Here is a 15460-nt window from a genome sequence, read left to right on the forward strand (position 1 = left end):
GATGGGGTTGCTGGAGACAACAGCCACGGGTTCAGCTCTGGTAAGGGGACTGTACCACCACACTGGTGTGCAGTTTGTTTGGGTCTGTGCTTGGCTATTCAAATCACCCCAGACCATTCCTTTTGTGAATCCTGTCTTACTAAGTCCATCTGAGAGGTGTCCTGACAATGTGAAGTGCTAGGGAAGATTTTACTATGGCCTAATTAGAGAGGACATAAAAAATCTGAAAGACTTTACATGGTCTGGAGTGGCTTTTTTTTGGGCTGTTGACCACAAGACACACCATTCTTCTACTGCTCTTCTAGCCATTGCCATCAGAATTCCTATGGCCTCACTCCTTCCTTTCCTGGAGGATTAATTTTGTCAGCTCCTGAAACAAAACTTGGTGATTTGCTTAAGTGAGGCATTTCCTTAAAGGATGTGTTTAGTGCAAATCCCTGCCACATTTTAAGTGAGCTTCAGGGAGGAATGGTCAATTGACTTGGATGGATGACTTATGTTTTACCAGCAGAGATGAAGGCGTACAACAATCTAAAAGTTAACCTCCACAGGGTGACTCTGCCTGACTTGTCCTGAATATAGGGTGCTTAGTCTCCTACTGCTGTGTCTCTGTTGAGAAAAACAGACATTGCTGGTGTAAAGTGGAACAGCTGAGGGCTTCCTGGATGGTACCTACTTAATATCTGGCAGATAGGAGAAGTCCTTTAATTTGTGACAGTTTAGCCTTCTTTCCAGGTGTGAAAAAGGGGCAACAACCCCCAACCCCTCCACCCCCATAAATTTCTTCTAAAGATTAGAAAAAGAATAATTAAAATGGCTTCTCCTGTGCTGGCAGGAGAAGCCAGCTAATAGAGAATTTACTCTTCAAGTCTGCTGCAAGTGCTCTATGTTGTAAGGACTTTTCTCAAATAGGAAATGAAATCATGGACAATAAAAATCAAATTATGGTTTAGGTTTAGTACAAAGTGACCTGTATGGTTGCCAGCTCATAAAAGGGGTGGGTGAAACACACCTCTGCACAGAAGTGCAGTCTTGTACCACCAATAAATTCCTTTTAGCCTCTGTTTTGAGGACCGGTGTGATATATGTATGTGATTTTCATGTTGTGACCCTCCAGATGCCAGAAAGAGTAGTTCTTGGCATGTTGCGAAGGAAAAGAAATTGAAGTCTAAGCCTCTTCAGCCATCAGGGGACACGATGTTCACGTCCCTCCTTCCTCCTGACAGCAGCCCTGGCTGGGCCAGCCCAGTTGTCACGTATGTGACTCGTGTGCATTTTGCTGGCAAATGGGCTTGATCTCTGCTTGCTGCCAGCCTGCTCTTGTCCTTGTTCCCTTGCTGGCAGTGGGTCAGGGCGCTCTGCCAGCCTGGGCTGGAGGAACGGCCAGCCCTCAGCTGCACAGAGTGCAGTCGTGGAGAGCGTCTTAAAAATTGAAGGGAAGTCACTGCCACAGGGGAGCAGGACCTCACTTGTGTAAACCCTTTCTTTTTCTGGATAGCTTTGCATCTTTCTGAAGGCAAGTCCTTAGGATACGCCTTTAGAGTTCCTCCACAGTAAGTTTTAGCCTGAATGTGTGGTTACAACGCTAAGCTAAATTAGCATATGGGAGAGTGGTGCTGTAAGATTTCTCCGTCTGTCACAGCTTTGATACAACCCCCAAGGCAGCAACCCTGCCCTCGCTTCTCAAAAACAAAGTTTGTCACACACAAACTTTGCGCAGAAGCTGCTATTACTGTAAACACAAACAACCGTATCCCGTTAGCAGGATTCGGTGACACTGGCTGCTTCCTACTGCTCCATTTCACATCTCATTGTAAAATAAACACTTCCTAAGACTTTAAATGTGAGTTGCTGCACCTGGCTCATGTCTGTGCATCCCAGGATTTGGAGTGGGACAGATGTCCCAGGAAGAGCTGAATTGCCCTGGCAAGGTGTTGAGTCTCTCTGGCTTACATTGTCCTCAGGAGAGGTCCTCAGGGCCTTTCAGTGTTGAGCTTTTCTGAGCTCTTACACTCGCTGCATGTTCATCTGCAGTAATTAAGAACCTTTTGAAATGATGCATTGTTACAACAATAACTCACACAGTGTCTGGCCAAAGTGCAAATAGCTTCAGAGGAGGTTAAATCACTATTTTTCCAATATTAATATTAATGAAGCTGAACATTTGCATTTGTGGTAAATCCTCTGGTAGCATCAACATCCTTTGAGGATTTTTCTGCAGATAAATGAAGCATTCCCCTCCTTCCCTCACTACTTCTGCTAACGGCATCACTCAATGCAGCAATAGATCAACAGTTCCCATTAATCTGTGAAAAGGCAGAGCTTAGAACAAGTGCTTTTTGACATAATGAAAGCTGACACTGCCTACCACCATTCCTGGAAGAAGTACTAGTGGAGTTTCATTAGAATAAGTAAATACAAATAGAGTTCACCCTGAACAGTCGTCTTTGTTACAAACAAAACCCATTAGTTAGCAAGGAGAGTCTGGAGCAGGGCTGAATTCATGCGATCTCAAAGCCCTTCTCATATTTAATTTATAAACTGATGATTAATTCAGTGATTAGCTAATTCACTTGCAGTGATTAATTTAATTCATGTCTTCAGGCTAATGTTTAAGAAAGGAAAAAGCCCAGCTCAGATAGATGCACATCAATGTCCTTGTGATTAAAAAATTATAATATAATGCCCTGGAGAGTAAAGGAAAAAAGAAAGATCAAGGGAATCGGTAGCATGATCAGTTGTAAGTCCTTGCCTAAGCTGTAGCCACTTTTTTTAGCTGTGATGTTTAAATGTGTCAGTTACTCTAATGATCAATGGTTTGAAGGATGAATCTAAGGGGCTTTCACTGTAGCTTTCCACTGTGTATTTTGAGAATGGCGCTGCTTTAGAGCAGTCCTCCAGTTCTGCTTCTCTCTCACTTGTTTTGCCAGCTGCCTGCCAGCTCCCCTCCCTTTCAGCAACATCTTTCTCATGCCTCACTGAATTCTTTGATGAGAGCGCTTGGTACTTCTTGAATCCAGGCTGCTTTTTTCTATTTTCAGCAGGATTTTCCTCATCTTTTGATGCAACATGAAATGAGGATGATTTGGACGACTTTCCTTTGTTAGACAAACTGATCTCTTTTGGGACAGTATTGCTTTTACAATTCGTGCCATCACTTGGCAATGGAGCTTGATAGCTCCCAAAGTCGCCTGCAGGGCCTTCCTTTCCTGAGCCATCACTGCCGTGCTTCTCTGTTTGAGCTGAAGAGCACAGCTGGTATTTCTCTCTTCTCTCAGGTCCACTCTTCTTTTCTGGACTACCAGTTTTATACGTTGTTTTTTCATCGGGCAGTGGTGGTGACTGTTTCTTTTTGGTTGTGGTGTTCTTTTCTTGTAGCTTCACCAGCAAATTTGAAGGTGGGGACTGCCACATCCCAGAACCTGGACCTTTGCTTTTATCTTTTACAGGACTTGCATCAGGCTTTGTGAAACTTTCAGACACAGCTTGTTGTTTTTCTCCTCCTGGAATATTTTTTTCAGGCTTTTCTGATTTACTTGAAGGCAGTAACTGGTGGTTCCTGGAACGCTGGTGTTTATCTTCCTCTTTCACAGCCTTTGTTTCAGGTGACCTGATGTCCTTTGTTGCCAGTGTCTTTTGCCTCCTGTCTCCTGAAGTATTTTTTTCTTGGGACTTCACCACTTTCTTTGAAGCAGGTGACTTCTCAGAATTTGGATCTCCATCCTTTTCTTTTACAGCATTAGTACCAGGCTTCTTAAAACATGCAGAAGCTGGTGTTTGTTGCTTTTGTTCTGGAGTATTTTTTTCTTGAGGCTTAACCAATGTTTCCGAAGATACTGATCGGTACTTCCTGGAACTTGGAAATTTGTTCTTCTCTTTTGCAGCATTTGTATCAGGTGCCGTAAAATCTTCACATCTTGTTTGCTGCTTTTCTCCTCCTGGAGTGTTTTCCTCACACTTTGCTGATTTTCTTGAAGGGGGTAGCTGGTACTTCCCAGAATGCTGGTGCTTATTATCCTTTTTTACAGCCTTTGTTTCAGGTGACCTGGTGTCCTCCACTGCTGGAGACTTTTGATTCCTCTCTCCTGAATAGCTTCTTTCTTGAGGCTTCAGCACTTTGTTTGAAGAAGGTGACTGGGGCTTCTCAGAGGTAGGCTTAGAATTTTTTTCATCTGACTCAGTTTCAGGCTTTACAAAGTCACCTGGTGGCACCTGTTTCTGTGTCTCTAGAGGGGAGGATTTCTTGTCTTGCTTCACCAATGGATCTGATAATGGTCTTAGATTTTTAGGATCACATGAAGGTTTCCTCTCTCCTTCACAATGCTTTTTGTGCTGCACTGGTTCATTTTTCAAATTATGCGGGGTATTCTCCTCATCAGTGGTCTTATTGTCCTGCCTTGATGTATTTCTTGGTGGCATTGAATAATTCTTGAAGTTTGACGTGATGCTTTTTCTCCCTGCACTGTCATTTGCTTGTTTCACTTGTTCTTTTGATGAGGACAGGTGGTGTTTCCCATTATTGCAGCAGGTGTTTTCATCTACTGTCATATCATGTTCGTGTTTCACAAAATCTCTTGAAGGTCTTAGACGCTTCAAACTCTGTCCAGTATTCTTCCCTCCTTGAATGTTGGTATCATGCTCTGATGAAGGTAACTGGGATTTTTGATGCCTATGTGCATTCTTCTCATTTGAAGAGTTATTATCATGATCGACTGTATCACTTGGTGTGAATACTTGTTTCTCCTCAGATTTCAGGACATTTCTCTCTTCTCTCTCCTCTGTCTCCATCCTATTACTCTCATGCTTCATGTCATCACCTGATGGCAAGAGCTTATCCTTTGTATATTCAGAGACCTTATTACTATCTTTTGCATGTTTCTTTTGGTCTGAGACCAATTCAGTTGATGAAGGAAACAGGTTCTCTTCCAGCATATCACTTCCTTGCTTCGTGGTATCATCTGAAGTTGGTGTCTGGTTTTTCTCCAAGGGTAATAGGGGCTTTCTTGCTAGGGTGGTTTTATTTTCATGTTTTCCTGGCTTCTTGGGTGAAAGTGAAAGACAGTTCTCAAATCTCTGGCATGTATTTGTCTCTTCAGCTGCAGAGTTTTCATCTTCCATTGCATGATCTGGGGAGAGCACTTGGTTCTTAAAATCACATGCAGTTCTCTTCTCCACTGTCGTATCACTGCCACGGTTTGTCAACCCATCTGAAGAGAGTGGTGGATGCTTCTCACAGCCATGGCTGGCGTTCTCATCTCCCACATCACCAGCTCCCTGTCTCTCCAGGTCAACAGGTGGAAGGGCTGGGGGATTTCCAAGAGTGTGATGGATTCTTTGTCCTGCAATCCCACTCATGGGTGTTGGTAAAGGAGTTGACAAGGGTGGCTGCCATGCCTCAGAGTCAGGCCAGGGCATATCATCTGCAGTGGCATCTTCATGCTTAATGAAAGATTTGGATGGCTTGTGACAGGTCTCCAGGTCAGTCAAGGAACTCCTGTGCAGGGCTCGACTGTTTGCATGATTCATCATTTCATTTGACGAAGATAATTTATCCTTCCCAAAATCTTCTTCGGCGATGTAGGAACTGTGCTTCACAAGGTCACCTGGCAAAGGGCTTTGTGTCATTTCCAAATGAGAAGAGATGTGCTCTTCTTCTGCAGCACCAGGCTTCTGCTCCTGGCTCTCATTTGAGGACAGTGTGGGTTTGGTCTGATTTACATCTGGGTTTGATATGTCACCTTTGAAATTAATTAAGTTATTTTGTGGACCGGGCATTTGAGGAGGCTGTGGATGCTTGGTTTTGGATTCATTTTGCATTTGTTTGTTGGGTGTTTTATTCTCCTCTTCCTTTTTAGTTGAGACATCACTATCATTTTTGCTAGACGTAGAGGAAACTTTGTCCTCCCTGTGATATTTCACTCCTTCTTTGGCTTCCTCAGAACATCTGCCTCTTAAACCTGGTGCCTCTTTTTGAACTATTGGTGGCCTTTTGCCAGAAGCTGGTGTTAGGAGAGTTATCTTTCGATCCTCCATTGGAGGCTCAACTTCACAAGATGCTTGAACTTTTGGAGAGTGAAAGGGCAGAATGCTTTCCAGTGCTTTCTGCTCTGGAAAACATTTTTGGCCTGCAAAGAAAGGATCCTTTTCTGGCTCTGCAAGCTCTGTGTCGGCTTCCTCCGAACTGTATACGTACATAGTTATTTCAGGAATCTCACCTGTTCTAGTATCCTGAGGACTTTGTTCATGGGATCCTTCAACTGTGCTAGAGTAAGGCGAGTTAGAAGGTGGGCTGTCTTCCTTAACAGGTTGCACAGCACTGGTAATCCCCAGTAGTGAAGATGTCTCAGGCCCAGTTGACATGTTATTCCTGTTGCAGTCTAGATTATGTTCAGACAAGGGAGGAATGCAGTCTGCATGAGCTCTGTTTTTACGGGTAGTAGAAGAGCTATCTAGATTAAGAGTAAAGTTGGGTCCTTGCTTTGCAGAATTTTTAGCCTCAGCACAGTCCTTTCTATCAGACACTGCTTTGGGTGCTGCCAGTGATTCTTCTTTGTCCTCACTGCCTTGTGCTGCATTTGCTGGTATTTTGTTCTCACCCAGGTTTCTCTCAGACCCCCCCTTTTCTTTCAATGGTGTGTCATGAGCGAAAGGCTGCTTGGTAGCATTATTTTTTGACCAGCTCCAAGGATGGTTAATTTCAGTAGCGATGCTGAGTCTGGGTACTGGGACTGTGGAGCACACTAAATATTGGGACTCTGGGCTGTTTATACCTGTGGCTGTAATTGCTGCTGTGCGCAGTACCCTGACCTCTGGCTTACGAATAGTTTTTCTGCTTGGGAAGTTTTTAGTCTTTTTCTCACCCTTGCGCAAGAGCGATGCTTTGACCTCTGCAGCTGAGCAGAGAGCACTTTGTTCAAACTGCTCCTTCAGTTTGGACAGGACCGAACTTTTGTTGACTATTTTTGGCAAACTGCTGTTTGGCCCCTTCTTTTTCCAACTGGGAGACTTCTCCTTGGCTTCTTTTTCTTCGGCTGCTAAAAATTTCTGCAGGATGTTCTTCACTGTGTTTTTCCCACTCATGCTGCTCCACTTGGCCCTCTCACTGGGTTCTGTGTCTGCAGCCTCCTCTGCTGCTTTTCCATCTCCTTTCCTGTCTCTGCTTCTGTCCAGCTTGTTACCAGCCCTGCTCACCCACAGCTTCTCTTTAATGACCAGTTTGCCAACTTCTCTTCTTTTCTTGGTGTATGGCTCGCGATTGTTGTTTAGAAACCTGGACCGTAAGAGCTGAAATCTGGTTGGATGCTGGCCCTTGTTTGGATCTGGACATGGCTGGTTATAACTCACCTTGTTTTCTTTACCTTCTGCCCATTTTGTCCTCTTGCTTCTGAGCTGTGGATCGCCAGCTGCGAGCTCGGTGACGTACAGCAGCAGGCTACTGAGAACAGCAAAGACCCCTTGCTCTGTGGCCATCCTATTGAGCTTCTTCTTCAGCACCAAAGGGTCTACCAGCATCTTATCATCTCCACAAAAGCGTGTGCTTTTGGTGCTGTGCAAAAGAAAACACGAATGTTCTTTTCAAGTCATCAACATTGCTGCTACCTCCTTATTTTGCTTTAATGGCATGCTGCCACACATAAAATGGAAAAAAATACTTTAATTTAGACCTTCTCAAAAGAGTTGTTGTTAGTGGCCTGTTAAATAAAAAGCATGCAAAGTGCTTTACAAGCTTCGTGAGGCATGGTGTAGCAGGAGCATGCAGGCTTCACATGGGCACATGGTCCCACACAGCATCGTTGCCTCTTTCTTTGTGTTTTGTGGCCGGTGGAAGCACTTAGGGGAGCAAGCAACGCTAGTTGGGGTGGCCACATCTCTGTGCCGCTCTTCACTCATTTAGTATTACTGTGTCCTAACGTGAGACCAACATTGAAGGTGTTTTCCTCTCCTGCTACATAAAGGGTAGGCAAAGATAAATATGATGGGAACACAGCAGGAAAACATGGTTCTGCATCTGGGTTGTAAAGCAGACTCAAACCATTAAAACAAAATATCAAGGCTGAGGAGCACAAATATGCCACTGATAGTTTTTGCTATTGGTATAGGTTAGAAGTCAGTAGGTACCTCTCCAGAATAAAAAAAAAAAAACCCCACACAGAATTTGCATGATTTGCTTTTTGATGGCATTCAAATCCCACATCAAGACTATGCTCTTAAATCTGCTTAGTGAAGCATACCACCACCATAACAACCCTGGCAATGACCCTTGACTACCACCCCCTTTAATCTGGAGCAAGAAGGCCGGTATATTGGACCTACACTTGAGTTTGAAGAATCAGGCCCTTGGACAGCTGGGGATTTAGGCAATGCTTTAATTGGGGTGGATCAGTTACTAAATAAAATACTGAACTCAGCACAAAAGCTGGAGCGTGAAGTTAATAACAATAGATGGGACTAGGAGGGGAAAAACCAAGAGGTGTCGGCTTTCTGACACCACGAAAAGCTGGAAGGTTACTTCACCGTGCAGTGAAATAGCTTCATGCACAGAATGCAGCCTGCATACCGGGAGGGGATTACTTTTTATGAGCAGAAGTGGAATAAAAAATTCTTTAAATTAAGCCCACATGTAGAAAATGAAGAAAGGCTGCAAAGAGGCTCATACTTCAGGGAGTGTCAGCTTCAAAAGGCTGGGGAAGGCCCAGCTGTGCCCCAGCAGCTGGTACCCCACGGACTCTGAAAGAAATCGGACCCAGCCCTCCACTGTGGTATTACGGGGGCTGTTTGCAAAGTGGGGGGCTGGTTCTTGTCCAGTCGGGTGGTGACATTTGGATTCCACTTGGCTGCATTTCAAGTGCTCATATTGAAAATTACATCCCTCAGCAGTGGGACGAAGTTGCCATCTTGAATGGAAGAAGGTCTATTTATAATTACTTTGTAGATATTTTTAAAGGCCAATAACAGAAAAAAGCGTGACAACTGGCCCATGTCTAATGTGACAAACAATACTTCGTAGGTTTTGATTGGGAATAACCACATTTCAGCATAGCACAGGTGCACGCTGCCACATGCATAATGTGGTAACATCTACCCTTTCCCTTAGTGAATTGACCATAGCCAAGGAAGCAAGGATCCCATGTTACACCAAGGTCCCCATGTGTCACAACTATGGGAATTTTCAGAATAAAAAACGTAATAATAGAATTCAGGGTATAATTGAGGCTAAAAATATCCTGGTTCACTCTTCCTCCTAGAACCAGTCTGCTGGTATTTTGACTGAAGCCTTGCCATGGCAGCAGATCGCTCCTCTCCTCCCTAAGAAGTGCCTGGTGTATTCAGAAACACACGGAAGGCCATTAATGTGCATGATTTAGGGTCACCTCTGATCTCTCAGAACAGCAGTGGAACCTGATGCCCCGCTTACCTCTCCTTTCCAGACTACTTTGGATACGGTAAATGGCCACAGCAGAATATGGACTAGGCCTGCTTTCAGTGAGGTCAGCGTAGCCAAACTACTATTGATCGTGAAGGGAAGATCAGACCCTCTTTACTATGAGCATTCAAGGTAATTAATCACTTATGAGCTATAAAATTCATACAGCTTCATTAAAACACACTACTAGTGAGCTTTGTTCAGAGTTTTCCTTTTATGCTTTTAGTAAAATATATGTTAGAGCATTCTTATGGGATGCCTTCTGAAATGTAGCACTTGGGGGAATACTGCATTGTCTTAAGTATGCAGACATGTTGCATGGGTTGAGTACTTGAACCATATTCACCAGCAAGCAGCAGCAGATGAGCAAACAGCTATGGCACCTTTTTAGGGCATCTGCAATTCTTCCAAAATGACTGCACCTGCAAACCAACATCACAACTGTGTAAATCTGAAATGCGTTCCTTGCAAGGGCTGTGGTACAACGACACTAAATTCTGAGACCACCACAGAAAATGTGGGTAGGGATGAGACTGTGTTGTCCCCATGTTTGGAAAACACCATGCTTCCACCTTGTGGAAGGAAAGCAAAGGTTTCTCGGGTTGGGAGCATGATCACCATTTTTAACAGGCCGAGACATCATCCCTAATATTTCTTCACCACTTTTTTTCAAGTTGCATCCTGCCATTCTTAAACTATGTGACCTATTAATGAAATATAGTCACATCTATATCAACTACAGATAGTCAACTCTAGTCCCACCCACAGCCAGGAGGAGCTGGGGAGGTAAACCCTGTGCACAGGGGGAACCCCACGCCAGCAGAATTCACCTCCCAGCGGTGTGAGTTACACTGGATGACAAGGCAGATACTTGGGCTCCTCCCTGATGCCGTGAAATGGCCTAAGGTGGACTTCAGCCTTTTTGTTCCTCTCCTCCCCTGGACATGCTGGTTTTCACTGTTTTTAATGTGCATGGTGCTGCTTTGGCATGCTGCTGGTTTCTGGAGGCGCTGCTGCATTGTTTTCATTGTCTGGAGGAGAGACTGCTTGGACCTCCAGAGGAGGCAAGGCCACCTTCAGAAGTTTCCTGTCTTCTTGGCCCAAGAAAAATTAAGATGCATAAGACAGGCAGCTTAGTTATTTATTTGTAGATTCTTTGGTGACACTTATCATGGCAGCATCAGAGTGGCAACAGCCTGATATGTTAATGGGCAGCAGTGCAACCCTATCCTGCTAGCTGGCTTGTCCCAGGGAAACCTCTGTAGCAGACACCACTGTGTTGCAGAGCAGAGGAGAGCTGACGTGCCGTGGCAGAGAGAGAGGAGCTGGTGCTCTCCCCCAGCCCTTCCCGCACAAATGCACTCCTGCCTTTCCACTCTGTTAGGGGTTCGGAGGCTGCTGAAGAGCTGGGGGTGGTGGCATCCTGTAGCATTTGCTAAAAACATACGGCTGAAGGAGTTTCTGGTTTACTGTCTCTGGTGTGGAGGAGAAAAGGCCCTGTCTTTTGACCCTGAATTACATGTTAAATAGCTGACCGCCATTTTGCACAGTTTGGCGACCTGAAGGACTAGCTGCTACAGGGGCAGCACTCAGGACAGGGCATGGGCAGGAGGAGGAAGCACCATGGAGACTTCATCAAAAGATAGGAAAAAAATTAGAAAACACTGTCCGACTTGCAGAAGCTGCCAGAGATCAATGGATTGCTCTGACTCACTGATGGTTGGCTCTGAGGAAATGGCCACAAGCTGGAGCACACAAGATGCTGCATCCCATAGGCCCCCTCATCCCCGGGTATCCCCGCTGCTACCTGGCTCTGCGTGGTGTTTGGTTCAAAGAGCTGCTCGTAGACAAGGAAGACAACTGGGAGCAGCTGTGCCTGCTCGGACCAATGCACAGGCCTTTTTAGCATTGTCAGTGAAATGATGGCCAACACGCTGCTCACCTCAACAACTGCAGAAATGGTGCTTTACAAGTTCAGACTTTGGGAACTGCCTTTTAAGTTAGATTATCTTATGTATCTCTGAAAAAAAGTTGGTCCTCTCCAGCCTGGATAGAAGTTAAAGTGGGAACAGTTATGAATGCTCTTCTTTTTTTTTTTTTTTTTTTTTTTTGTGTGTGATTTTTTTTTTTTTTGTGATTTTTTTTTCTAAAGGAAGAGGAAAAGCCAAAGTACTAGAGAAAATCCTACCTTATGCAGGATATGTTCTTCTCTCTTCTCTATTGCTGAATTTATTACAGGTATGCTAGAGGCATCCTAAACTAGAAGGAATGTTTTTCAAAAGTCTTGATATTCTCTTAAATCAAAAGTTACTGACACAAATGCTTCTTTTGGTTTAACGTATCTCCAAAGCAAACAAGAAAGCACCTTGCGAAGCTGCAAAGAGACGACATGCTCAAACAGTGTTTGAAGTAGCTCGTAGTATGGAAAACCTTTTCATATAGACATTGTCATGCAGGCTGCTATTCATAATGACAGAGATCACTTGCTCCTCTTTCTGCCACATAGCATCCCAGTGATGATTCCAGCAATTGCTTACATGGAAAAAGAGGTAGGAAAGTACTTATGTATTTTTAGCTATCTCTCTAAAACACAGCTGGAGAAAGATAGGAGAAACCAACACCACTAGGCAATCACTCATGGCAGACATTAGAAAGTGCTATGCAGACCCCAGTTTCTGAACTTCTGAGGTAAAACATAAGGTTAAACACCAGGGACAAATTCTGTGCTCACTTCTTCCGTGCCATTTCATTGAGGATTCCAGAATTGTGCCCGTGCTGCTGCAGGTGCATCAGAATCTCCTTCACTGAGGTCTACTGTTTACTTTGTCTGCTGTATGCAACTTTTAACTGAATCACAGTTTGTTGGTTTTCTTGAAAAATTAAAATTTTAAAAAAGTTTTAAAAATTTAAGAAAAAGAAAAAGGGAAAAGAGGGAAAAGGAAAGGTAAAGGAAAAGGAAAAAATAAATTAAAAAATAAAAATAAAAATTAAAATAAAAATAAAAAGAGAAAGAAAAAGTAAAAAACAAAAAAAGTTGAAAAAGGTTGGAGAGAAGGGGCAGGGTGAGGCGAGGCGAAGCAAGGCAAGGCAAAAAGAACAGAGGGAAAAAAGGCAGAGGGAAAAAAAAGGAAAAAGGAAAGAGGAAAAAGGTAAAGCAATTGTAACTGTTTTCTTCCTGGGGTTTTTGTGGTGCTCAGACTTGTGAAAAGTATCACAGCCTGACTGCTGACCTATTACAACTGCTTGAAGACCTCAGCCAAAAGTTCTGATACTGATACAGCAACATATAATCTGCTCAATCTAAAAATAATGAATGATGCTTAGAAAGTAGTGTAAGATTAATTTATTTACGAATATTTCAGCCAGTTCTATTTAAAAAAAACCTTTTGTTCTGAAGAATGATAAGAGCATAATTCAGAAATTTTAGACTGATGCTTTGCTGTTCCTTCAGGGTATTTTTAGTGTTGGCTTTTCCTTTTCTGGAAGCTTCTAATGTAACAATACCTTGCACCACAGTGCTGATGCGAGGATCAGCAGTTCATTAAAAGCTAATCCGTGAGACATTAGGTTTACAAGTGTCACAGACGCATTAGATTTGAGAACAAGGAGGAACAGCAGCAGTGAAAGGATTGTCAAATATACAGAGAATATCCCCATAAGTAGGTACTGACATTAGTTTTGCAGGAAAGCATTAGTTCTGAAAATTAATTTTGTATGTGTAATTACTGGTCACAGCTGTTTAGGAAGTGGTATTATAGCAAGTTAGACTGAAATCAATCAAAAGAGGTTTTATTTATTTTTTTCCATTTGAAATTATCTCACTGGTTTAAGCAGCACTCTTTATACTCAGAAATCCCTACATCTGTAAAAAAAACCACAAAGACCGTAAATATCTAATCAGTCTTGAGTAATTCAGTTATTTTTGCTTGCACACGATCTACATACAGCCTTTCAGACTAACTCTCAGCTAATTCCTTCGCTATGAATGCCAGTCAGTTATCTACAGGGTTTAATATAGTCTTTATAGAAAGAGAAATGGCAGAAACTGCTTTACTTTTCCTCCATGGATAGTCGGTAAAGATTCTCGCCCAAGTACTCAAGCCTTTCCCGTTGTTCCAGGTCCTGGTACAAGCCTTTAGGAACCTTGCTCAGGCCGTAAACCAAGCCGTACAGGCAGCCAGCGATGGACCCAGTAGCTGCGCTTTCTCCTGCGGGTTTAAGCACAGTTGCAATGGTCTCTTAGAGGCACCTTCACATAGACAACCAAAATCTGAGCTGCACAGAAGAGGAAATATTATGCTGCTGATGGAGCATGGTGGGGGCATGCTGGGTCAGTCCCAAAGGCTTGCACCACCTTGTGTCCTGCCTCTGGAAGTGCCAGGTGAGGGTCCCTTGGAAGAGAGCAATGCCAAGGCAACGATGTGGTGACACCTCTGCAGTGTGTGCTTCTGGTCTAGAAGCTTATTTGGTTTGGGGAAAATCCACTCCAACACAGCAGCTCTTGCAAGCTGTTTTCCTATTGCTAGGGAAAAAAGGAGGGAAGAGTAGCTGCAGGTGTCCCTGCTACATGGCAACTGTCCTAGATCGGAAAGAGTACCTTCCTTCCCAATAGTGCAGCATGGCATTGCATGTGCTTTAAAACATCTAGTCATGGTGAGTAACACCGATGGTCCATGTGGCGCCCCCAGGTTTGTGCCAGCCAGGCTCTGCAGCAAGGGGCCATGAGCGCGCTTCGTTTCACTATGTGCAGTTAAACGGTTGCATTGCCAAAGGCACTAGCATTTCGGTAGGGAAAGATGCCACCTCTTTACTAAGTCATATTGGATTTACTTCTCATGCATCTCAAAACTGTGAGACTTAGATGGAGCAACATTTGAAAAGCAGTGTGAATGGATTGCGTGGCAGCTGCCGCTGCAAGAAGGGGATTTAGAGGGTAAAACCGTGGGTGCAGACGTAACAGGCGGCATGGTGGATTGGCCAACAGTGGTGGCAGCCAACAGCCAGGAGGCCTCTCTCCCGCCCCTGGCAAGGGAGCGGGGGGTGGGACGCGTGGGGAACCCTTACCTCCGTGGAACATGGAGCGGTTGCAGAGCTCTGTCCAGTCCCCACCGCAGCCCAGGAGGGCGTCGTAGGCAATCATGGGGGCGTCGTGGCCTCGTCTCCCACCCCGGCCTTCAGAGCTCCATCTCTTGTATGTCTGTGGGAGAGATGGTGATGTCAGGGTAGGGCACTGGAAATGGGGATGTGGGGCACGCTGCTGTGCCGGGGTGGCTTCTCCCCTGCCAGGTGGGAAGAGCTTGCCTTGCAGGGAAAGGGTGGTAGGCAGCTGCATTGTCTGCACCGCTGCCTGCACCCCAGCTTCATGCACCAAGTCTTGGCGGGCCAATAACACGGCTTGATTTAAGCAAGCCAAGAATGTAAAAAAGTAGATCAAGATAGATTCCAAGTTCATGCTCCAGAAACTCCTTACTATTTAAAAAATAGGGTTTGGTAAGGACTTATTTTGTCAGTCCTCTTCCTGCCTCTTGGAAATATTCTCAACTTCCCTTGTCACATGTTTGCAAATGTTTCAATTAGCCAAGTTTTACGTGGAGGGTGAAAAGTTCTGATTCAGTAATTTCTTCAGGCGCTCAATTTCAGACTATGTTAATTCAAGCCCCTTTCTCTGACTTTTTCTTGCCAAACCTTCTCTGTCCCCTTTCACAAACATTTATTGAACAAAAGGGAAGATAATTTGCAAATGTAAGAAACATTTCTTCCCCAGGGAAAGAAAGAAGGAAAAAACCCCAAAGCCCACAGCTAGGTTTGCAAAGGAAAACTGGATTTTCTCTAGAGGAGGTACCTCTAGAGCTCACTTTCTCCTGCCCAAAATCCCCAAATGAACTCAACACTGATAAACTCATGGTAAAAAAAAAAAAAGCTTCCTTTAAAGGAAATGGGCAGCTTTATTTCCTGAATTTAAGTTACGTTGTGGTAAGTTGAATTGTTCCTGCTTGGCTGGCTCTTGACTTCTGCAATATTTATGACGGGTTTGCA

General features: G+C 44.2%; 1 protein-coding gene across 2 annotated transcripts in view; it reads right to left on the minus strand.

Annotated features, from left to right (window-relative positions):
• Positions 1-2347: 2347 nt before the first annotated feature.
• ADPRHL1 (ADP-ribosylhydrolase like 1) overlaps positions 2348-15460 on the minus strand; it is a 32760-nt gene continuing 19647 nt past the window's right edge. The window contains exons 6-8 of one of the 2 annotated variants that reach the window (XM_075091428.1): positions 14489-14621; positions 13479-13632; positions 2348-7546 (exon numbers count right to left, since the gene is read on the minus strand). In XM_075091428.1, the coding sequence (XP_074947529.1) occupies positions 2773-7546; positions 13479-13632; positions 14489-14621 (5061 nt within the window). In that variant the 3' untranslated portion in view covers positions 2348-2772. Of the gene's footprint in view, positions 7547-13197; positions 13633-14488; positions 14622-15460 lie in introns of those variants that run through there. The other variant, XM_075091438.1, reaches the window with a different exon arrangement.

Source organism: Phalacrocorax aristotelis, chromosome 1, assembly GCF_949628215.1.
Source record: "Phalacrocorax aristotelis chromosome 1, bGulAri2.1, whole genome shotgun sequence".
NCBI classification, from domain to species: domain Eukaryota; kingdom Metazoa; phylum Chordata; class Aves; order Suliformes; family Phalacrocoracidae; genus Phalacrocorax; species Phalacrocorax aristotelis.